Here is a 25,152-nt window from a genome sequence, read left to right on the forward strand (position 1 = left end):
AGAAAGGTAAACACAAGGCCGCATCGGAGGCGTCATTCCTGAGAACAATCGCAGACTGTTCACGGGTCCCTCCCTCGGTCAATAAGAGGCCTCGGAGGTGGTCCCAACAGCCAATCTTTATTTTTTACCTCATCGCGCCCACCTACTGCCTGATGGAGACCTCTGATGCAAAGTGGCAATGCCATTTTGTTATCATTGCGCTGATTTCAAGTCATTTGATAGGAAATGAGAAGCCCAAGACTGATGAGATAATAACGAAGGAGATTTACAAACTTTGCAATGAGGCATCATGTCCCTGAACAGAGCCGGCCCGTGGCATAGGCCGTATAGGCAAATGCTAAGGGCGCCGTCCATCAGGGGGCGACACGCCAGTGCCACAAATGTTGGAGGGAAAAAAAAAAAAAAATTGGTACTATTATTTCTAAATACATAAAATAATCCCACGTTAATTAAAATGCAAAGTAAAGCCTATTTAATAGAAATATTATTTGTTACAACATTACGCCCTCCCTCCCCCAGCACGGTGCGCCCCCTCCCTTCCCGTATCATGACTCTTTTTGGACGTCCCACATAAAAAAATCAACACAAGATGTCAAAACGGCCAAAACTGTCAGGTGCCCAGGGAAGAAAAAAGAGAAAAGAAGAGGAGAAACGAGAAAAAGACAGAGGTAGCAGGAAAGTAACGTTAGCCTACATGAAATTATTTGTCTGTTACAGAATGTGATAGTAACCTGGCTTTTTAGCATTAAGCTAATGTTACAATTGCTAATCAATAAATAGCTAGTTCTGTTTTAACGTCGGGTTAATATTGTGGAGGGGGCTAAATTGTTATGGAAAATAATAATGTAACGTTAGGTAATTACAGTACTCCCTGGTGTACAGTAATTTGTAAGTCATTCTAGTTAATGCAATATTAAAAAGCACAAATAGATAACTCTGTAGGATCCCCTTTTTTGTAATATAGTTGTTAAAGTCATACTGGTTTGATATCTTGTTTTGTGCAGTGCCTTATTTATATTGTATTTTTAATTTATTTTATGCAACTTGTTGACACGTTTTATTTTGTGTTTATGTATGTAGAAAATATTGTATTTCATATATTCATTTTTTATTTTTTGTATTCATTTATTTATCCATATTTTTTTTAATCTTGTTAACTATTCTGATTGTTAATTTGCTTTCTTTAAGTAAAAAAAAAGGTCAAAGACAAAGCTATTCGGTTTCTTGTGAGTATATACACTTCACTGCTGATGTGAGGGGGCGCCTGTCCCTGAAGTTGGGTACACACTAGTGTTGTCCCGGTACCAAAATGTATTTCGATACTTATGGGTACTTTTCTAAATAAAGGGGACCACAAAAAATTGCATTATTGGCTTTATTTTAACAAAAAATCTTATGGTACATTATTATTGCAAGTTTGTCCCTAAATAAAATAGTGAACATACTAAACAACTTGTCTTTTTGTAGTAAGTAAACAAACAAAGGCGCCTAATTTAGCTGCTGACATATGCAGTAACATATTGTGTCCTTTTCCATTCTATTATTTTCTCAACATTATTAAGGACAAGTGGTAGAAAATGAATTATTAATCTACTTGTTCATTTACTGTTAATATCTGCTTACTTTCTATCTTAACATGTTCTATCTACACTTCTGTTAAAATGTAATAATCACTTGATCTTCTGTTGTTTGGATGCTTTGCATTAGTTTTGGGTGATACCACGAATTTAGGTATCAATCCGATACCAAGTCGTTACAGGATCATACATTGGTCATATTCAAAGTCCTTATGTGTCCAGGGACATATTTCCTGAGTTTATAAACATAATATACATTTTAAAAAAACAAAAATAGATTTTGTGATGCTAAAAAATATCGATTAGAGTAGTATCGATTAGAGTAGTAACGACTAGATACGTTCCTGTACTTGGTATCATTACAGTGAATGTCAGGTGTAGATCCACCAATGGCATTTCTTTACATTCAGGAACGACGCTGGTGAGCTACGGTGTGTAGTGAAGCATGTTTAGCTATTCCTCGTCCTGCAGGGATGATACTTGTAAGAAACTTACTTTATTTGTCACCATAGAGACAAGAATTAGTGATTTAGGAGTAGCTAAAACACTGCTGACTGTGGGTAAACTTGACCCGCTAGCTAGCAAGCCATGTCTTAAAGTACTTCTTCCTAGGAGCTTTTCAGTGTTATAACTTCACCTTTATCTTTAGTTTTTAAGCCAAAAATGCGTCCATTTTCCCTTTTCTGTCTACACACTGTGTCTGTTTGTAAGTACTCTGTGATTGTGCGCTGCCGAACATGCTCGTAAAACCAGCAATGACACGACGTGACGACGACGGGGGGGGGGGCAATACTTTTTAGAGGCGGTATAATACCGAATATGATTAATTAGTACCGCGGTACTATACTAATACCGGTATACCGAACAACCCTAGTACACAACCTGACAATTGAACCCAAATCTGCACAATTTACGAGCTTTAGGAGTTGTTTTGTCCTCCGCACAAAACAACCAACAACTTCTTTAACTGGTCATCATCAATCAACCCTTAATGACGAGCAATATTTTCAAGAATGTATTTCCTAATTTCTTGAATGTTTTGACGATCATCAAATTTCAAATGTAAAAAAAATTGAATATTTCATGAAAATACGAACAGCTAAAAACTTCCCGAGTCTTGAATTTGACTGAATTGAAGTGTTGAAATCAGAAAACTTTGACAACAAATCTTGATGTTCTCATACGTTGACTGAGAAACGTACGACTAGCATCTGCCAAAGGCTTCAAAACAGCCGTTCAAAAGACTCGACTTGTTGATTGATTGATTGATTGAAACTTTTATTAGTAGATTGCACATTTTAGTACATATTCCGTACAATTGACCACTAAATGGTAACACCCGTATAAGTTTTTCAACTTGTTTAAGTCGGGGTCCACGTAAATCAATTCATGGTACAAATATATACTATCAGCATAATACAGTCATCACACAAGTTAATCATCAGAGTATATACATTGAATTATTTACATTATTTACAATCCGGGGGCTGGGATGACGAGGGTTTGGTTGATAACAGCACTTCAGTCATCAAGTCACATCTCTACCAGGCAAACGCAACCTGGAAACGGGTCGTCGGCCCAAATGTGAAACGACTCAACGAGTTGTACCGATCCTTGAATACCGACGAGTGGTACGACTGGATTTCGTAGTTTCTGAAACTGTTTCCCCCCTCTCCAGTTGCGTACAAACATTGGGCTAAAATCACGTGACAAATAGTGCCGATACGTTTACATCATGTGCTTGTGTCTTGCCTTTCTCTAAGCCCAGGGGTCGGCCGTTTGAGCCCATTTGTCACCAAATAAAACCCACCTACAAACTCTGTTTGATCCCTAAAATGGCAATAACACCACTTATTGTTATATATATAGCATTTATGAAATCAAACACTAGACAGAAAACAACTCACCAAGTATTTTGGCGCTGATCAGTCTATGGTTGCGAATGGTTGTGTGTTTTTTTCTGGAAATGACTTTCAACATTTAATTTTTTTGTTGTTGGCTTTTTTCTCCCCACATTTTAAGCACACAGCTGAACCAACCTCGTCAACAGTGAAAGCAAATTAATCAGTCCATGAAGCATTACATTTTCTGTTTACATTTTTATTTTTTATTTATGTATTTATTTGACAGGGACAGTGAAACAATGAAACATTGCTACCCACAGGTAACCGATGTCAAAGTACATAAGACGTCTACCATACCAACTTTATTTATAAAGCCCTTTAAAAACAACCACAGTTGAAGAACAAAGGGCTGTACACCACAAAGAAATACAGACTAAAAAATAACATTTATAACAGAGGTGAAATACACATTGAAAAAGCAAATACAAATTATCTTAAGAACAATTTGTTAGACAAAAAGCAGTTAAAAAGTTAAAAACAATTTTAAAAAAGTCAAAAACAGTTCAAAGTCTAGCCACAGGCTAATTTGCAACGCTTGTCCCTGGTTAGGCTTTTAAAGAAAAGTTGAGAAAAGTGCAAAATGCATTCAAAAGGTTTAAAACAAGTACAAAAATAAAAACATATTGAAAATAATTGGCCCCATTTGTCCATACTACACCCAGTTCTAGTGATCACACTTCTGATTTTCCTTAAGCCACTTTTTCAGTTTTGTGGAGAAAAGTTTAATGTTCATCAGAAATGTTTCTCTTCTTTGATCTGTCCATTGCTCCATCGCGGGTTGATCGCTAAAAACAATACAAATGCTCGGCAGCAAAAGATGATCATAGGGGGTGTGACGTGTGTACGTACATATATGTACACTACCGTTCAAAAGTTTGGGGTCACCCAAACAATTTTGTGGAATAGCCTTCATTTCTAAGAACAAGAATAGACTGTCGAGTTTCAGATGAAAGTTCTCTTTTTCTGGCCATTTTGAGCGTTTAATTGACCCCACAAATGTGATGCTCCAGAAACTCAATCTGCTCAAAGGAAGGTCAGTTTTGTAGCTTCTGTAACGAGCTAAACTGTTTTCAGATGTGTGAACACGATTGCACAAGGGTTTTCTAATCATCAATTAGCCTTCTGAGCCAATGAGCAAACACATTGTACCATTAGAACACTGGAGTGATAGTTGCTGGAAATGGGCCTCTATACACCTATGTAGATATTGCACCAAAAACCAGACATTTGCAGCTAGAATAGTCATTTACCACATTAGCAATGTATAGAGTGTATTTCTTTAAAGTTAAGACTAGTTTGAAGTTATCTTCATTGAAAAGTACAGTGCTTTTTCTTCAAAAATAAGGACATTTCAATGTGACCCCAAACTTTTGAACGGTAGTATATATATATATATATATATATATACTATACTAGTACCAGCATACCGTACAACCCTAGTATATATAGCTATAGATATATATATATATATAGATATATCTATAGTATCGCGGTACTAATGAATCAAAAACAGTACTATACTCTGTTTGAAAAGTACTGGTTTCCCATGTATTTTTTTTGTTTTTTTTTACATTGTTGGTTTTACGAGCAGAGGAGCATATTCGGCAGCGCACAATCACGGACTACTTACAAGCAGACACAGTGTGTAGACAGAAAAGGGAGAACGGACGCATTTTGGCCTAAAAATAAAACATAAAGGTGAAGTTATAACACTGAAACGCCCTCAGGATTCTGATTCTGAAGAGGTGCTATAAAACATGGCTAGTTAGCTAGCAGCTAGCATCCATCCGCAGCTACTTCTAAATCACTAATCCTCGCCTCCATGGCGACGAATAAGATACGTTTCTTACAAGTATCATTCCTGCAAGACGAGGAATAGCTCTCCTGAATGTAAACAAATGCCATGGGTGGATCTACACCTAACATCCACTGTAATGATACCAAGTACAATAGGGTATCTAGTTGATACTACAATGATTACATCGATATTTTTTATCATCACAAAATCTTTTTTCCTTTTTTAAAAATTCATATTATGATTATAAACTCAGGAAATATATCCCTGGACACATGAGGACTTTGAACATGACCAATGTATGACCCTGTATCTACTTGGTATCGGATCGATACCAAAACTTGTGGTATCATCCAAAACTAATGTAAAGCATCCAAACAACAGAAGAATAAGTGATTATTACATTTGAACAGAAGTGTAGATAGAACGTGTTGAAACGGAAAATAACCAGACATTAACAGCAAATGAACAAGTGGATTAATAATTCATTTTTTACAGCTTTTACAGCTTTATTACATACAGTATTTATTTGTGGAAAAATATAGAAAGTCGTGGTGTGCGTCGTGTGCATTTGGTTTTCTTCTCCGAGATGTGGGTGAGCACTTAACGCGGGCGATGGCTGACTGAATGATCTTGTGAGTGGTTGGATTAAATGTGAACAATTTTTATTGGTGTGATGTGACAAGGCTAAATTTAGCTCGTGAACCCGGAACAACACGTAAATTGGGTTTCAAAGCGTGGAGAGGGGGAAAAAAGTTGTAGAATTGGGTGTGTAGGTCTGGCCGCTGCAGACACGTGACAGAGGTTTGACAACCAAATATAGCTTGTCAAATAATAAATGACAGGGTGCTTTACGTGGAGTTATTCCTAGCCCTTTCCTGCTCTGTCACTATTACTGCAATATGAAGGAATTATTTACATCGTAATCAGTTAGTATGTAGTGGTGTGAATTCGATGCTACGCAAGGATGAGACTGTCGGTGTCATGACCTGTAACCTCAGGTCATACCTTTTTTTTTGGTTTTGTGTGGTATGTTTAGTGTTTTAATTCCTGTCTCGCTCTCCAACTTGTAATTTTGACTCCCCTCTGAGCGCTGTTTTCCCTCACTTGGGGGTTAATGTTAATGTTAAAGTACCAATGATTGTCACACACACACTAGGTGTGGTGAGAGTATCCTCTGCATTTGACCCATCACCCTTGATCACCCACTGGGAGGTGAGGGGAGCAGTGAGCAGCAATGGTGGCCGCGCCCGGGAATACATTTTTGGTGATGTAAAACCCCAATTCCAACCCTTGATGCTTTTATGTAACAACAGTTGCTTGGATTTCCTACTAAAAATAGACGTACTACACAAATAAGAATCCGAGCACAATTCTTTTTTACATTGCAATCAACGTGAAATTGATCCGAGGAATTGGCTTGACGTGGCACGTCCAGACCAGGCCCCGGCCACGCCCCCTTTTATGTATCGCATATCAAACTGGGTATAGGTTGATTGGCAACACTAAATTGGCCCTAGTGTGTGAATGTGAGTGTGAATGTTGTCTGTCTATCTGTGTTGGCCCTGTAATGAGGTGGCGACTTGTCCAGGATATACCCCGCCTTCCGCCCGTGTGCAGCTGAGATAGGCTCCAGCACCCCCCTGCGACCCCGAAAGGGACAAGCGGTAGAAAATGGATGGATGGATGGAAATTAAAAGTAGTCGTGTGCTTAAGCGCTGCATGTTGTGGCCAATGTTGCGGGGCCGGTATTGTTCGGTTGGTAGAGTGGCCGTGCCAGCAACTTGAGGGTTCCAGGTTCGATCCCCGCTTCTGCTATCCTAGTCACTGCCGTTGTGTCTTTGGGCAAGACACTCTACCCACCTGCTCCCAGTGCCCACCCACACTGGTTTAAAAAATGTAACGTAGATATTGGGTTTCATTATGTAAAGCGCTTTGAGTCACTAGAGAAAAGTGCTATGTAAATATAATTCACTTCACAATCACACAAATAAGCGTGTTGAAATTGCTGCGTGCTGCGGGAACTGGAATAAAGGCCTGTGAGCTTCCCGTGTCGAGTCAAATTAAGCCAGCGAAATAAATTATGTAATCTTGCTTTTTTTTTTTTAAGTAAACATTGTCAGGTTCAAACACTGATGGCATTTATTAAACAGACGAGAAGCAAGGAATCATGCAGAGACAGAGTTAAATTTGGCTCAATTGAGGAGACACGTTTTTTAGGCTGTACTCTAGTTACAGATCCAAACTACGTTCTAAAAGTCCAGCCCACGTGCTTCCTCTATTTATTTGGGAGGTCCCTGGTTACATCACTGAAGCTGTCGCTGAGGGAAGGGGGTAATCTCGACAGCTCCAGTTAGACACAATATATGACCATACAAATATGCAAATGTGCTGACAGTCGTGATATCGCCTTGTCTCTGCTCTGTCTGCGTCACGGTACTCGATGTTCGGCCTTGGCAGTCAGCAGGCCGATTCTGGAAACAAACACTGATACGAGACTGGCTTGCAATCTTTTGGATTGCCAGCTTTGCACAGACAAAGAAAAATACAATTTCAGCACAATTGATAATAACTATAGCAACGGCCCTTAAGCATAAGAGCTGTGTGATAATATATACATAATGATTCTAACAACATGCCAGCATATCATAAAGGAAATAAAAGACTGACTCTTGTTTGATTCCTCAATGTATTATTATAACACAGGAGAGCTTCTTGGGGTAGCCTAGATAAATGAATATATGTTCTGACAAATATGAACTTAAAGCATTAAATGCATTGGGGGGAAAAAGTGAATGTTGTGTTCTTGCCTCAATCTTGTTAGCAACCTTGTTACATAAGGGCCCTGCTCTTGATTGGTGATCAGTGGACTAACCTGTACCTGATCGCTGATCAAGAGGGTTTCTATTTCAGATGGATTTGCTTTTTGTTGCTGAATCATTCCTTGTGTTTGTTTTCAGATGGTCGGAAGCTTTCTTTGTGCACTTCCTCACCGCACTAGTTTTTGGTTGCTGCATTAGTTTTTGTTTCTTGTGTATGAAATACAGTTTCACCTGCACGCTGTCTCCTGTCTCTGCATCTTGGGGTCACAACTACCGCAACCGTGCGGCGGCATCGTGACAGTCAGGGGTGTTTCCCAATATGTTCTTATTCATACCGGAGCAGGAAGTGACTAGGAATAGTGTTTTGTTCAAATGTATTGATTTACATTTTACGTGTACTTAGTCACGCAAAAAAGGGACCCCAGGGAAGGCTCAACATGTAAACTCCATGCGGTTGTTTTTGTGCCACAACCACTAGGGGCCACATTTGTTTGCTTTCATTCAACTGTCAATTATAAAATTTGACGTCATTAAAGTCACATTTATCTCAACACAGACGTCATAACGCCGTCAAAGATCACATTCAAGAACCAGGATAAGGTGATAGAGGAAAGGAAAAAAGTATGATGCATCTATTTGAAAGCACATAATTGTGATGCATTCAAGGAACCTTGATTAAAGTTCAAAACGTCACTAGTTTTTAAAGACAGGGGAGGTTTAACTCCTAGAACGATCTTACAATTATACTTTAATAAATGATGAGAATTATTATCCACTAATGATAATCCCATTAATCAATTATCAACAAAAAAAACGTATTCAAGTTTTTTCTACACAAAATTTTAGAGACATTACCTGCTCCATACAAAAACTTTTCTAAGATTTTTACATGGGTTTTAAAAAGCTAGTTTGGGCATCTACATCAACAATAGGATTTGCCTGACTAGCTGTACAGGACAAAAAAAACTACAACAAAAAAAAGTTAGTTTCAACTAAATTAGGTCAATATTTTGTTGTTTTATAGTGCATGTAAACATACTGAGTGTGTGTGTGTGTGTGTGTGAGGCGGTGATGTTAGGTTTAGAGTGGGGGCGTGGTCCTTCAGGAGTCTTAAAATAATAACAAATAAGTAATATTGAAAACTAAAAAGGGCCCACAAACAAAGTCTTATTGCGGGCCACATAAAGCCTAGGCCTGCGGGGAGAGGGACAACCCTGATTTAAGGAGTAAAAGCACATTTCCCTTTTAACTTTAGTAGTTATCCCCCGGGAAGAACTGGACCAAGTAGCTGAGAAGAGGGAAGGCTGGGATTCACTGCTTAGGCTGCTGCCCCCGCGACCCGACTTTAGATAAGCGGAAGAAGATGGATAGTTTTACTGGTGTTGACATTTTGTAAGTTTGTACAAAGTTTTCAACTTTAATCTCTGCCGTCCTCATCTGGCAATCTTTAAACTACGTCACCATTGAGCTGATAGTCCAGAAAACTATTTAGTCCAATGTATTTTATGTTTTTTTCCTGAATACAACCTCAATATATATATATATATAAAAATAAAAATAAAAAGTTATGTGAATCTTTCTGGTGTCTAGACATTGATGGGTAGCATCAGTAAGTGGTTCCTCTCCAAGAATAGAAGCCACACATTTTTGGTGTGGTCATTTATTCAGCCCAAAATGTGGGTGACCCTCGAAGGTAATGCCTGCATGTAAAAAAAAAAAAATTAATCAAAACATGTACTGTTAGACTGCTGCTTGTGTAATTACTTTTCTGAGAAATGCACCACACTGTGGCGCCGTTATTAAACTCCAAAGTTTGACCCCTGAAAGTGAGATTAACTTGACATTTCTCACAAAACACCAACTGTAACTTTGGGGTGTTCCACCAAATCCCCACGATATCAGCACATACCTTTTGAGGACTGACAAGAACACGTGTGTAAAGATTGAGTGAGATCCGTTAAAAAAATGTTTTAAAAAAAGACTGCCATCAAGCAATGGGGGACTTAGCAAGTACCAGTACCGGTACCAAAATTATTTTGATACTTTTCGGTACTTTTCGGTACTTTTCGATACTTTTCTAAATAGAGGGTACCACAAAAAATTGCATTATTGGCTTTATTTTAACAAAAATGTTTAGGGTACATTAAACATATATTTCTTACTGCAAGTTTGTCCTTAAATAAAATAGTGAACATACAAGACAACTTGTCTTTTAGTAGTAAGTAAGCAAACAAAGGCTTCTAATTTAGTCTGCTGACATATGCAGTAACATATCGTCTCATTTTTCGTTCTATCATTTTGTCAAAATTATTAAGGACAAGCGGTAGAAAATGAATTATTAATCTACTTGTTCATTTACTGTTAATATCTGCATACTTTCTCTTCTAACATGTTCTGTCTACACTTCTGTTAAAATGTAATAATCACTTATTCTTCTGTTGTTTGATACTTTACATTAGTTTTGGATGATACCACAAATTTGGGTATCAATCCGATACCAAGTCGTTACAGGATCATACATTGGTCATATTCAAAGTGTTCATGTGTCCAGGGACATATTTCCTGAGTTTATAAACATAATATCATTTTTTTTTAAACAAAAGAAGATGTTGCGATGCCAAAACAATATTGACGTAATCATAGTAGTATCAACTAGATATGCTCCTGTACGTGATATCATTACAGTGGATGTCAGGTGTAGATCCACCAATGGTGTTTGTTTACATTTTGACGCCGGTGAGCTACGGTGTGTAGTGAAGCATGTTTAGCTATTCCTCGTCCTGCAGGGATGATACTTGTAAGAAACTTACTTTATTTGTCACCATGGAGGCGAGGATTAGTGATTTTAGAAGTAGCTAAAACACTGCAGACTGCGGCTGGACTTTGGCCGCTAGTTAGCTAGCCATGTCTTAAAGCACCTCTTCCTGAGGGCGTTTCAGTGTTATAACTTCACCTTTACCGTTAGTTATCAAGCCAACATGCGTCTGTTCTCCCTTTTTTGTCTACACACTGTGTCTGCTTGTAAGTACTCTGTGATTGTGCGCTGCCGAACATGCTCCTCTGCTCGTAAACCAGCAATGACACGACGGGGCTCGGGGGTGGTGGCGGACCGGTACTTTTTAGAGGCGGTATATTACCGAATATGATTCCTTAGTATCGCAGTACTATACTAATACCGGTATACCGTACAACCCTGAGGGCAATATATATTGATTGATTTTGGCCATACATGATGTGTTTTAGTCAAAAGTTTACAATGTTTGGGAATCTCAGTTTAATAGCGTCGCAACATCATCAACCATACCAAAAGTCACATCATGTGTGTTTGTGTGTTTCTACAGTCATGTTCCCACACTTCAATCTGGTATTTGAGGGCATACCACTCAGCTGTACTTGTTCTGTGCATGTTCTTTCTCGTAAAAACATTTTAACCGACTGACAAATGCCTTGGAACTACGTGCACAACAGCACTGCAAACTAGTCAAAGTAATTATGTGTCATTTACTGCAATTAAGCTTGAAATAGATGCTGGATTAGGATCCTCCCAGTCACCTGAGTACAAGTCTTGCCAAACTTCTTTGCGTTACCTCAAGTGACACAGCGTGCAACTGTCCGTGCTCGTGAACAAACTCCTTCCCAATGAGACTTGGCTTGAACTGCGGGGTTATTAGATGGAGCAAACAATGCGGGCCGACTTGAACTGCAAAGTCTCGGGTCTTAGAATTAGTATAAACAAGAACAAACAGTTCTGACTAGCTGTCATGACGACTTGGATTCACAGGGGATGTAAGAGTGAATAAACAAAAATGAATTAAAAAGTCACTGTCCTGAGGTTGCAGTTCCACTCCAGTCCAGTAGGTGGTGGTAATGTGCAAAACAAGATGTTTACCAACTACCGATCCAATCAATGTAAATAAAGACATCTGGTTTATATTTTTGTCAACACTGCTAATGAAATAAATCATGGACCTTCAAAGATGGCGATGCACCTAAAAATGTGAAAATTCAGTACGTATTTGGCGTAATTTGCAAACAAATACAGCAAAAGTGATAACATTTGGCTCCCTGTAGAAAGTAATAAAGAAAAAAAATGTCTTGGAAAATCACAGAGTATTATAATATATATACATGTATACAGTACAGGCCAAAAGTTTAGACACACGTTTTCTTTATTTTCATGACTATTTACATTGTAGATTGTCACTGAAGGCATCAAAACTATGAATGAACACATGTGGAGTTATGTACTTAACAAAAAAAAGGTGAAATAATTGAAAACATGTTTTGTATTCTAGTTTCTTCAAAATAGCCACTCTTTGCTCTTATTACTGCTTTGCACACTCTTGGCATTCTCTCGATGAGTTTCAAGCACACCTGTGAAGTGAAAACCATTTCAGGTGACTACCTCTTGAAGCTCATCGAGAGAATGCCAAGAGTGTGCAAAGCAGTAATCATATATAAACATAAGTCCTTTGATCGCCAAAATCATTAACCACTCCCTCCAGGCTGGTCAGGTCCCCACTGTCCTGAAACCTGCAGTCATAAAATCACTCCTCAAAAAGCCCAGCCTAGACCGATCTCCAACCTCCCATTTCTCTCAAAGGTGCTGGAAAAGGTAGTTGCTGCCCAACTTCATGACCATCTCAAAACCAACAACCTTTATGAAAAGTTCCAGTCTGGTTTTCGCCCTGGCCACAGCACAGAGACTGCTCTGGTCAGGGTCACCAATGACCTGCTAATGACTGCTGATGCTGGCTCACCATCCCTTCTCATCCTCCTTTACCTCACTGCAGTATTCGACACCGTTGATCACCGCATCATCCTACACCGCCTACACTCCACCATCGGACTCTCTGACACTGCCCTAAACTGGTTCACATCCTACCTCACAGAAAGAACAGAGTTCGTCTCTCTGGGAGAGGCAAAGGACACACTCTCTGTCACCTGTGGTGTCCCTCAAGGATCAGTCCTCGGCCCCACCCTTTTCACACTCTACATGCCCCCCCTTGGCCGTGTCATCAGCCAGCACGGAATATCATTCCACTGCTATGCCGATGGCACCCAACTCTACCTGAAAACCAACCCAACCCCCCCTGCAGCCCTGCCATCATCCACACTTACCAACTGCCAGGAGGAGATAAAGGCGTGGATGAAACACAATTTTCTGCAATTGAACAGCTCCAAAAAACCGAAGCCATTTTAGTCGGCACCCCACATCAGACCCAGTCATACACCATCACCAGCATCACCTTCTCCGGCCAGGACATTCACCTCTCATCCTGTCACTAATGTTCCTTGTACCACCTCAGGAACATTGCTAAACTCCGCCCCTCACTCACTCTCTCTGATTGATTGATTGATTGAAACTTTTATTAGTAGATTGCACAGTTCAGTACATATTCCGTACAATTGACCACTAAATGGTAACACCCGGATAAGTTTTTCAACTTGTTTAAGTCGGGGTCCACGTAAATCAATTCATGGTAAATTATGCCGAGAGGCTCGTCCACGCCTTTGTCTCCTCCAGGCTAGACTACTGCAACTCACTTCTTGTCGGGATCCCCAGCAAGAACATTCAGAAGCTGCAGTACTTACAGAATAGTGCTGCTAAGATCCTGATGAGAGTGCGGAAATACGACCACATCACACCAGTTCTCAAATCCCTTCACTGGCTTCCTGTTCCACTCAGGATTGAATACAAAGTCTCCCTACTAACCCACCAGTGCCTCCATGGAAATGCCCCCCTCTACCTCAAAGAACTGCTCACCCCCAAATCCTCCACACGACACCTCCGCTCCGGACAGACTAACCTCCTCCAACCTCCAAGGACAAAGCTACGAACAATGGGAGACCGGGCTTTCTGCTCCGCCGATCCCAGTCTGTGGAACGCTCTCCCTGACCACCTGAGAGCACCACAGACTGTGGAGGCTTTTAAAAAAAGCTTAAAAACCCTTCTTTTTTTTTAAAAAAAGCCTTTTTTTAGATATATGCGTGCTAGTTGTATTTTATATTTGTATTTATTTTTATTATCTTTTTATTAGAGATGTCCGATAATATCGATAAATGTAATATCGGAAATTATCGGTATCGTTTTTTTATTATCGGTATCGTTTTGTTTTTTGTTTTTTTTTTGTTTTGTTTTTTTATTAAATCAACATAAAAAACACAACATACACTTACAATTAGTACACCAACCCAAAAAAACTCCCTCCCCCATTTACACTCATTCACACTCATTCGCACGAAAGGGTTGTTTCTTTCTGTTATTAATATTCTGGTTCCTACATTATATGGCTTTTGAGTTTTTACAAGCTGCTTTTGATGTCATCCAGGCTCGCTTATTTGATCTTAAATTGGTTTTAAATACAGATAAAAGCAAGGTAATGGTTTTCTCTCATTCAAGGGTGCTACTGGAAAATATTCCAAATATTGTAACATCAAATGGAAACCCTATAGAGCAGGTCTTAAATTACAAGTACTTGGGTTTTACTCTTGATCAAGAGCTTTCATTTGAAGCCCATATTAACAACTTGGTCTCTAAGCTTAGGGTAAAGCTTGGTTTCTTTTTTAGAAATAAAAACTGCTTCTCTCTTAAAGTCAGAAAGAAATTGGTGACAGCAACTATCTTGCCTGTAATTGATTATGGAGACATGCTTTATTTTAGTGCTTCATCTAAATGCCTCCAGTCCTTGGACACTGTTTTTCATTCAGCACTAAGATTTGTTACTGGCTGTCGTAGTCTCACCCACCATTGTCAACTGTATATGAAGTCAGACTTATCTTCATTGAGTGCACGCAGATACACACATTGGCTGACTTTAATTTATAAGGCTCTTTTAGGTTTAATACCTCCATACTTGTGTACTCTGTTACAAAGAAAAAGCAGCTCTTACGCATTACGTTCTAACAATTTGTATGTTTTAACTGTTCCTCATGTACGGACTGAATTTGGCAAAAGAGCTTTTGGCATTGCTGCCCCTATGGCATGGAATGAATTGCAGACGAAACTGAAACTTACAGAACTACTTCCATTTGGAGCCTTCCGTTCTGTCCTGAGGGACAAACAGCGAGAGACGTTTTCTTATCTGGTTAAATAAAGGTTCTATATATCAATATATATCAATACAGTCTGCAAGGGATACAGTCCGTAAGCACACATGATTGTGCGTGCTGCTGGTCCACTAATAGTACTAACCTTTAACAGTTAATTTTACTCATTTTCATTCATTAATAGTTTCTATGTAACTGTTTTTATATTGTTTTACTTTCTTTTTTATTCAAGAAAATGTTTTTAATTAATTTATTGCATTTTATTGTATTATTTTTTTTTAAAAGGACCTTCTCTTCACCATACCTGGTTGTCCAAATTAAGCATAATAATGTGTTAATTCCACGACTGTATATATCGGTATCGGTTGATATCGGTATCGGTAATTAAGAGTTGGACAATAGTTGGCAAAAAGCCATTATCGGACATCCCTACTTTTTATTTATTTTTTTGAGTTCAATCCCGGGCTCGGGGTCTTTCTGTGTGGAGATTGCATGTTCTCCCCGTGACTGCGTGGGTTCCCTCCGGGTACTCCGGCTTCCTCCCACCTCCAAAGACATGCACCTGGGGATAGGTTGATTGGCAACACTAAATTGAGTTTGAGTTTGAGTTTATTTCGAACATGCAAGCAAATTGGCCCTAGTGTGTGAATGTGAGTGTGAATGTTGTCTGTCTATCTGTGTTGGCCCTGCGATGAGGTGGCGACTTGTCCAGGGTGTACTCGCCTTCCGCCCGAATGCAGCTGAGATAGGCTCCAGCACCCCCCGCGAGTCCGCGACATGATAATACCTAGATTTTTTAGACAATCTCAAGCAAGAAAATTGTGTTGATTTTTAAAATTTATTTAGAAAGTAGACTTTTATTGTTACCTTTACAATACAACATAATAAAAATGGCCCTCAGCATTTGTGTCAAAGGGGCGTACATTGTCACATAAATAGTCATTAAATACCTTTAATTCTGTTTTGTTATTTTAACATTTCCTATATGTGCTTATTAATTTTAACGATAATACAAGTTTAATTCTTAATGGTTGATTTATTCTAGTGAAATCTGTGCCACACTTCCTGGCTCTCGCGCAGGTGAGTCCCGCCCCTCTTCCTCATCCTGGCAGCTGATTGGCCGCCGCCTTATTCCATACCTGCAGCCGCAGGTAGTAACTCCTCACTCCAGCAGCAAAGGCGGGGGGCAAAACGGGCTTGGACTTAATCCTCTCGCTTCTTTCAGGTGCGGTAAATATATTTTATAACGCACTAATAAGAAACAATACATGTGCTTGTTTTAAACGACAAGATTATTTGGGATTGTTTGCAATGGCAGCGAGCGCAGGGCCGGTCATGAATCCGCCGCAGCAGCAGCAGCAGCAAGCGGCCGAAGAGCGAGTGGTTTTCACGCAGCTTAAACCGGTGAGGATGTCCGGAGCTGACGGCGCGGAGGAGGCATCCGTGTTTGAGGACGTTAAACCCGGGGTGAGATTCTATGCCGACCCGTTGAGGGAGGGAGGGTATGGAGGTAGCGCTATGCCCCACCCCCTTTGGTTTTCGTCTCTATTTCGCTTCATTGTCACACACATTTGTCCCACTTTTTTGCCTGCCAGGTTATGCAACACCTTTATGTCAATCATGTGATCACGTAGCAGCTGAGGCAAAATGGCCGCTTTTATGCAATTAAACACATAAAGCGTGACATGACAGTCGCATTAAAGTTTAAGCGCGAAACCAGACGCCTTTGGGACGACTTGGGTCTAAACCGGGGTCGCGGTTAGCACGTGAACGTTCCACGCCACGTGTTGTCACAACAGTTTTACATTTTGCATGTTCACCAGGGTCAAACTGTCACCTTTTTTACCTTTAACTGTCGTACAAGTGTAAACTAAAAGGAGGTAAAACGACTCAACTCTTTAGCCATTAGCTTGCATGCTGCGTTTATGGTTCTATGGTTGTCATCACACTTTGCTTTTTGGAATTGCTCTTTGAGTTTAGGTTGTGATGATTTTTTTGCTTTGTTGGTTTTTTTTTTTACTTTTGAAGCATATTATTAGTTATTTACATTTCTTGAGTACAAAATGTGTGTGTGTATATATATATATATATATATACATATATATATGTGTGTGTGTGTGTATGTATATAAATATATATATATATATGTGTGTGTGTGTGTGTGTGTGTGTATGTATGTATAATATATATATGTGTATATATATATGTATATCTATATATATATATATATGTGTGTATGTATATATATATATGTGTATATATATATATATATATACATGTATGTATATATATATATATATATATATATATACATGTATGTATATATATATGTATGTGTGTGTATATATGTATATATATATATATATGTATGTATATATGTGTGTGTGTGTATATATATATATGTGTATATATACAGTATGTATGTATGTATGTTTTAATCCATATACAGTAACAGTAAACTATTTAGACATACTTGCTTACTTAGTAGCATTTGCAAGTGTCACTATTACAAAACCTTTTTTCTCTGTTTGGGATGCACAAAAATGTGTGGCTGTAAGGTAATTTAGGAGTATGCATACACAACTTTATTATTTTAGCTAACATAACATCTGAGGTGATTATTTTAAGCTAGATAAATATAAATGGATGCTAACTAGTTAGCAAGCCAGCTTTGTAGGTCGTATCAGACCGCTAGCTAGCAAGTGTATTCTTTTCAGCGGGACCTTTGCCGCCACATTCCCCGAAGCGTTATCTTGTCAGTGTCCAGTATTCACCTGTCTTGTATTGTCCCGCAGCGTGTTGTCTTATGCAAATCCTCAAACAAAATAGTCTGCCAGGTCAAAGTGAAATCAAGCTAAACCAGCGAGGATTCACCTTACGTGACCTTTTGTTTGCCCCCTCATTCTGACGTTCCCCATGTCCCTGGGATCTGCTGTCTAAACGTACACCCCAGATCTTTTTTTTTGTCGTTTTTTTGGCCGGTTGGTGAGTTGGCGTGCTGTTTGAAGTGAGCGGCAATGTCGTGCCAGCAGTATGTCGTCCGACCTGTCTGAGCAGGGCCCACATCTCCATAAGCCGCCTCCAGGCAAGGCGATAAAGGCTGACCTCCCTGAGAAAGTAGTAGCTACATTGCAAGTCTTTAAGGGGGACTCTGGGGGAGTACGGCTGGGGGTGGGCCACTACTGGGTTACCTGTCACATGTACGTCTTTGTTTCGCTGATTTATTGTTGTCTTCCATTGTTGGTGTTCCCTTGCTCTGCTGCTTCTGCTTGATTTGACGTGAACTCGAAGATCTTTTGTCTCTGAGTGTCAGAGAGCAATGAAAAATTGTTGTAGTGTCACTTCAGGCAAATGTATGTGTATATATATATATATATACAGTGGGGCAAAAAAAGTATTTAGTCAGCCACCCATTGACAATCAATGGGTGGCTGACTAAATACTTTTTTGCCCCACTGTATATATATATATATATGGCTCAGCTGGAGGCGCAGTCTTCATCCAACCTGACGGTTGTGGGCTTAATCCTCGGTCCCACGTCAAAGTATCCTCGGGCATGATACTGAACCCCAGTTGTCCTAAAGCTGCGTTATCAGTAGTTGGAAAAAAAGCCAGACTACCATTACTTTTTGATTTTAAGTGCGTGGAAAATCTCTTAAAACGTTGCCGTTATAAGTTTCAAAGCTACAAAACAATGTTTATTTGTAGTCCTTCTAATTAAGCCAAGTACGATGAAGCTATTCTGGTTCGTCAAAATTCAATGGATGCTTCTTTAGGTTTTAGTTCCTCCCTTTTGCTGTATGCAAGATTTTTTTGCCGGTTGCCTGCCACATCTTGAGTGTTTACCCCCTATCCGAGCTTGAGACTGGTACTGAAGACCTCAAATGGTCCGGTGTTAGGTTTAATTATTTGTTGTTACCATCAAGGTTCTTCTTTTTCCACCTTTTAAGGCGTTACGTCAAATTTATTTATGCCAGGATCCTTTAAGGATGCCGGTCTGCAGCCGCTTCCTGTAGTTCCTACCGGAGGGGACACACAGGCCCAGCTGGAATTCTTAATTCTGTGCCAGGGTCTCTTCCTGGTTGAAGATTCGCGGAACACCTCATCTAGCTTTGGCACTGAAAACCACAAATGGTTCAGTGTTTGGGAACTAGCCAGGAGCCAAACCCATGCTGGTAAAATGAAACATGTTTTGACAAAAACTGGTAGTTTGTTGTTATATCTATGCATTCTTGTTTTTAATCTTATCCAGGTCTGTAAGGATTCCCAGACTTCATCAGGCCAAGCTGTGAGACATAGTCCTTCCAGTGGTCTCACTGTGTTTTATAGGTAGTTCCCATATTATTGACTATTAAGTACATGAAAACCTGTCCCGCCTTGTACCTCAGATCTGGGCGGTGCCGTATTGTACTCCTCAGTCTCCACTTTGCTGTAACAGCCCCATTTTCTTGCCCAATGAATAAAATAAGTCTCCGGAAACAGACACTCATCCTCCGCCGATGTCTGGTTGATGCAATTAGTTTTTTTGAAAGTTTTGTGTCTATCAGCATTTTGTCAACTGTACACTTGCAAAAACAGGGTACAAGTGTAGCATGCCCTTAAATACTTAAGCAAGTATTACTTTCAGACCTCAAAAAGCAGAAACTGCTTACTTGGTGTCCAGTAATTGGTCTATAATCCCAGTGTACTATGGTTTCTTGGATTGTAGGTTACTGAACCAAAAAGTTACGGGAGCAGGCACTGTCCTAATGGGACATTAAGGGATGAATGGGTTCATGTTTCCCGAGCCGCAATGACAGAATGAGTAACTGATATGAAACCTATTTCCAGATTCTTTGGTCGTTATATCACCGGTAAGACTTAAGCAGAGACGACAGGTGAAGTTACAGAGTAACTTTATGGTTCGCACGGATCAGACCCCGGGTCATGCCTAATGATTCCTGAAGATCAATATTCAGATAATATGAGTAAGACTGGGCGGAGGATGTTTTCTGGTACTGTTGTATCGCTTTGATTTCTTCATGTTTCTTGCTGACTCGTCTTTCTTCCTGCTATGCTTTGACTAAGGATTTGACTTCCACGAGAACATGTGCCTGACATTTGCATGTAGGCAAAGATGTTCCACTCACTGAAAGCCCAGAGTGATTGCTCACGGGACGGCAGGGAAAAGTCCAGAAAGCGCTTAAGAAGAAGTTGCAGGATCTTACAGTTGCTTAGAACACCAAGCACTTGTGTGTTGTAGTTGTTTGGTTCTTTAGGCTGCTGATGTCATGGTTACCCATATGTACCAGACTGAACACGCTCACCCGCACACATCTCACATAAGCCTCTTAATTTTTTTGTTTTGTCTGTAAAGATCAGCTTTTAGGGTCAAGGGTTCCAATTTAGGGTGTTTTCTGGAGAAACTTGGGATTTTAAAAAAGTCACTCTTACCGTTTTCAAAGCAGCTTCCTTTTAGTGTCTTTTTTTCACACAGAGATTCCGCAAAATTAACCCTAGGAGAAGATCTGGAAATTTAAAAGGAATTCAACATTTAAAAGAAAACCAACCCACAAAAAAAGGAATACAAATGCCAGGTTTTAAAGACATTCTCCATCGGCTTCTGGTGTGTATTCCTGACTATTTCCCTGTGCTCGTCTATGTATTTTGTAGGGATTGTGCTGTGTACGTTTTACAAAGCTAGCTAATTGTTTCGTCACAGGTGTGAGGACTGTTGTTTCTGTGTTTTAGTACAATGTCTTTGAACGAGAAATCCTCTCTCCTTGTCATTTCTCAAAGTGTTTTTGTCCAGCAAACACCTTTTGGAGTGCTTGGTTTTCCACTTGGATTTACCAAATTGTAGACTATTTGTCGGCTCTGAATTTTAGTACATTTTAGGGATGGAACGATAAACCGTTTGTCGATGAATGGTGATAGCACTTCAGAATATTGCCAGACCGTTTCAAAATATAAGTACAGTGGTACCGCACGATACAAGTTTAAGTGACTCAGCTCGTACCTTGAAAAACTTGTATTGCGAAACGGCGTCAGCCATGAGAATGACTTGAAAATCAGTTTAATCGGTGCAATTTTTACATGTAATATGCCTTTTAGGAAAAAAAAACTAACTTTTATATAAGACATCATGTATGAAGTAGAATGTAGTACAAACAACTGCAATATTTTTATGAAGTAATGAAATAATCTACAGCATTTATCTTGGAAAGCAGACTTTTATGGTATCTTGTTCGAGCTGCTTCTCTGTTAAAACACACAATGAGTAGCTTCTCCATATTTTCATGTATAAATGTCTGCTGTTTAGATAATATTGTAATATCCTTAGCTTTGCTTCGGTATGTGTTTTTGGCATTGTGTTTTGGATGAATTATTTCTCTAATTCACCGGATATCTTCTGTTTCTTCTTCCAAACACTGGTTGGAAAAACAAAGTCATGTTGAACTCTAGCTATAAGCTATGGCTAGGGAATAAGACCGGATGTTTGCGAGCGGATCTTATGGGCTTCACTGTGGCATTTGCAACGCCAGCTAGCGTTGTGGGAGGCTCGAAACCTAAATTTTTGCAATCACAACAATTACCCAAGAGACAGCTTGTCTACCGAAAACTTGGGGGCACTTGTATCCTGGCATACATCTGTATCGTAATTACGTCCAAGAGGATGTAATCAAGAATTCAAACGTAAGTCATCTTCATTTTAACGTAAAATCCGAATCCAAACACTTATATGCGTCACTGTCTTTAATCCTTGCTATCTCTACCTCCTTCAGAGGTTATAAAATATCACAGTTGTCTCAAAGGTTTTGTCAGGATTTTTACTCCAGTGTGGCTAATCAGTCATGTTTTTTGTTTTTTTTATGGAGATCCAAAGGCGAATGTTTCTTTGCATTCCAAAGAGCTATAAAGGACAAGCAGATTGAGGTGGAGGGGGGCAGTCCCAGCTCTTTAGAGGGTCTGGAGCCAAAGGAGGCAAAGGGAGGTCAAAGGACTGTGAGATTGGGTTTTAATAACATGCTGCGTAATGGATGGATGGTGGATGTTCTCAGACGGAGAACAATGCCAGCCCGGTCTTGTAAAACCAGAAAGCCGTGCCTTTTGAAGAAATGTTTGTCGGGGTCTTGAAACACAGGAAGGTAATTTACGTTTGGATATGTTAGATGGACCGGAAGTGTGGAAACTCCCACTCTGTCCAATAAACCAGAACAAAACTGATAAGAGTTACTGTTGTTGTTATCAGCCACAAGGATTCATAGCGGAGCAGTTGACCGTGTTCTCCAATTATTAACCGACATCTGGCCCGGAGATATTTCCTCGTGTTTTAATTCTTCAAACAATACCAAGATGCCGCCCATTCACTGCTTTCGCTCCCAATTTGAAGACAGTGGAACTCCTGAGGTCCCACACAATGTTCCTGCTAATAGTCCAGTTGTAACGCTCGTAGGTTAGCACTAGCCTTTAGCGCTAACACTGTTTCTTTACGGTCTAGCTGTGACAGCTAGCTTGGCTACAATTTCAACAAAATATTAAAATGCTGCACATTGACTTCTGCATGTTAGCAGTCTTTGATGTTTTGCTAGCTACTCTGAACAAAACAAAAGGACAGGATATGGAAATGTTGAGTATCAGTATCAGCAACAGTCCCATATTTTTGGATGTCTGCCTCAGATTAGCCCCTCATCTAAGTCGCTCACCTTCATTCCTCACTTGACTTTTCTGTGCCTATAACTTTTGTTATGCTTATTTTTTCAGGACCTCTTCCTCGGCCATCTCCTCTATGTTTGTACGCCAGGTCTATTTTTACTTGCAAATGTTTAGGTTTCACTGCATCGTTCACATGCTGGCAGTCTTTGTTTTTGCTTGAGTGTTTTTTATTTATTTGTTATTGTCTTCTTCCTCGTTCTCTTCACGCATTGCCACTGCAAGGGGAACGCCCATGTTATGGAGGGAACTCTTAGTGTGGGTTTTTGTGTTTGTGTGGCAGACAGGTTGTTGTCTTAACAGTAATGTGCATCATTATTCTAAAGACTGTTTGCTTCATACTGCAGTGAATCCACAATCATTTCTTGTAGTCAATTTAAATTACTTTATCTAAAATACACTTTAAGGCTATAAAGTTAGTTTTATCTGATTACTTGATTAATTGAAAATGTTATTTTCTTTACTTAAACATTATTGTATTTATGAAGTTTGTGTTATTTTATTTCATCCTGATATATTTTACTTCTTATTGGGGCTGCCGCTATTGATTATTTTAGTAATCGAGTAATCTATCGATTAGTTTGGTCAATTAATCGAGTAATCAGATGAAACTAACTTTATAGCCTCAATGTGTATTTTAGGGGAAGTAGTTGAAATAAACAATAAATGTATTGTTTGCCATAACCTTCATTCTTTTTTCTGAATAAATGCACATTATCAACTTTGAATTTGCACTTTTAACATGCGTGCATTCATAGAAATTATGAAAAAAAATTACTCTCAGCTGTTTGCCGCCACACAGATCATGGCACCAACGCACCACCGCTCTCATGTGCGCTCTATTGCAAGGGCTGTGCGGAAAGCATTTCTGCATATTTTAAACTCTAGGTCAGGGGTCGGCAACCCAAAATGTTGAAAAAGCCATATTGGACAAAAAATTAAAAAAAAAAAATCTGTTTGGAGCTGCAAAAATGTTAAGCCTTCTATAAGTGATATAATGAAGTCAACACATGATATAAGTGTGTATATTAGTTACACTACCGTTCAAAAGTTTGGGGTCACCCAAACAATTTTGTGGAATAGCCTTCATTTCTAAGAACAAGAATAGACTGTCGAGTTTCAGATGGAAGTTCTCTTTTTCTGGCCATTTTGAGCGTTTAATTGACCCCACAAATGTGATGCTCCAGAAACTCAATCTGCTCAAAGAAAGGTCAGTTTTGTAGCTTCTGTAACGAGCTAAACTGTTTTCAGATGTGTGAACATGATTGCACAAGGGTTTTCAAATTATCAATTAGCCTTCTGAGCCAATGAGCAAACACATTGTACCATTAGAACACTGGAGTGATAGTTGCTGGAAATGGGCCTCTATACACCTATGTAGATATTGCACCAAAAACCAGACATTTGCAGCTAGAATAGTCATTTACCACATTAGCAATGTATAGAGTGTACTTCTTTAAAGTTAAGACTAGTTTAAAGTTATCTTCATTAAAAAATAAGGACATTTCAATGTGACCCCAAACTTTTGAACGGTAGTGTATATTAGCCTTCTATCAAAATGACTACGTGACACAAATCTTCGTTGACAGAAATGTTGAAATGTAAAATTTATTCTACCCATTTTTACAACGTTGGAGAACATTAGTAAAACGCAGGCTTCTCAGAGGGTAAGATAACTCATCTAAATTACTGGTTTAGTATGGTCAAAGTTATAGATGTGTGTGTCCAAATTAATGTAAACGGTAGGCTGTCTTCTTCGAATGGATTTATAACCATCTTTGCAAGCTGAGTAACGTTTGCTGTGGTCTATAACGTCACACAAACCACTATCAGAAATGCAGCCAATGTTACATACAGATAATATGTCATGAGAAATGCAGATATAAATTAAATACACAGAGGACATAAGTAAAGTAGATTAAATGAGCTCAAATAGGCATAATGATGCAATATGTACATAAAGCTAGCCTAAATAGCATGTTAGCATCGTTTAGCTTGCAGTCACGCACTGACCAAATATGCTTGATAAGCACTCCACACAAGTCAATAACATCAACAAAGCTCACCTTTGTGCATTCACACACTGCATGAAAAGATTGGTGGACAAAATGAGACAAAGAATGAGTGGCATAAAATATGTCTTTCTCTCTTGCATCCTTGAAGAATGGTATACATGTAAACAAACTACGGTGAGTTCATGGACCGCCAAAATTAGTAGGACAAAACAGCGCTCTCAGAGAATCATTTTTAATATAAACAGTGGGATTTCTAACAATTAGGGAGGTTTGTGTCATGCTGTCCTCCTACAGAAA

The 25,152-nt window shown here is 39.2% G+C and overlaps 1 protein-coding gene across 8 annotated transcripts in view; it reads left to right on the forward strand.

Moving 5' to 3' along the window:
- Positions 1-25,152, forward strand: part of klf5l (Kruppel like factor 5 like) — a 90,404-nt gene that overhangs the window by 42,180 nt on the left and 23,072 nt on the right. The window contains exons 1-2 of one of the 8 annotated variants that reach the window (XM_062048912.1): positions 16,237-16,373; positions 16,467-16,615. The exons of 2 other annotated variants lie outside the window; for them this stretch is intronic. In XM_062048912.1, the coding sequence (XP_061904896.1) occupies positions 16,484-16,615 (132 nt within the window). In that variant the 5' untranslated portion in view covers positions 16,237-16,373; positions 16,467-16,483. 5 more of the 8 variants (XM_062048911.1, XM_062048916.1, XM_062048914.1 and 2 more) reach the window with 5 other exon arrangements.

Source organism: Entelurus aequoreus, linkage group LG05 (genome assembly GCF_033978785.1).
Source record: "Entelurus aequoreus isolate RoL-2023_Sb linkage group LG05, RoL_Eaeq_v1.1, whole genome shotgun sequence".
In the NCBI taxonomy this organism is placed as follows: Eukaryota; Metazoa; Chordata; class Actinopteri; order Syngnathiformes; family Syngnathidae; genus Entelurus; species Entelurus aequoreus.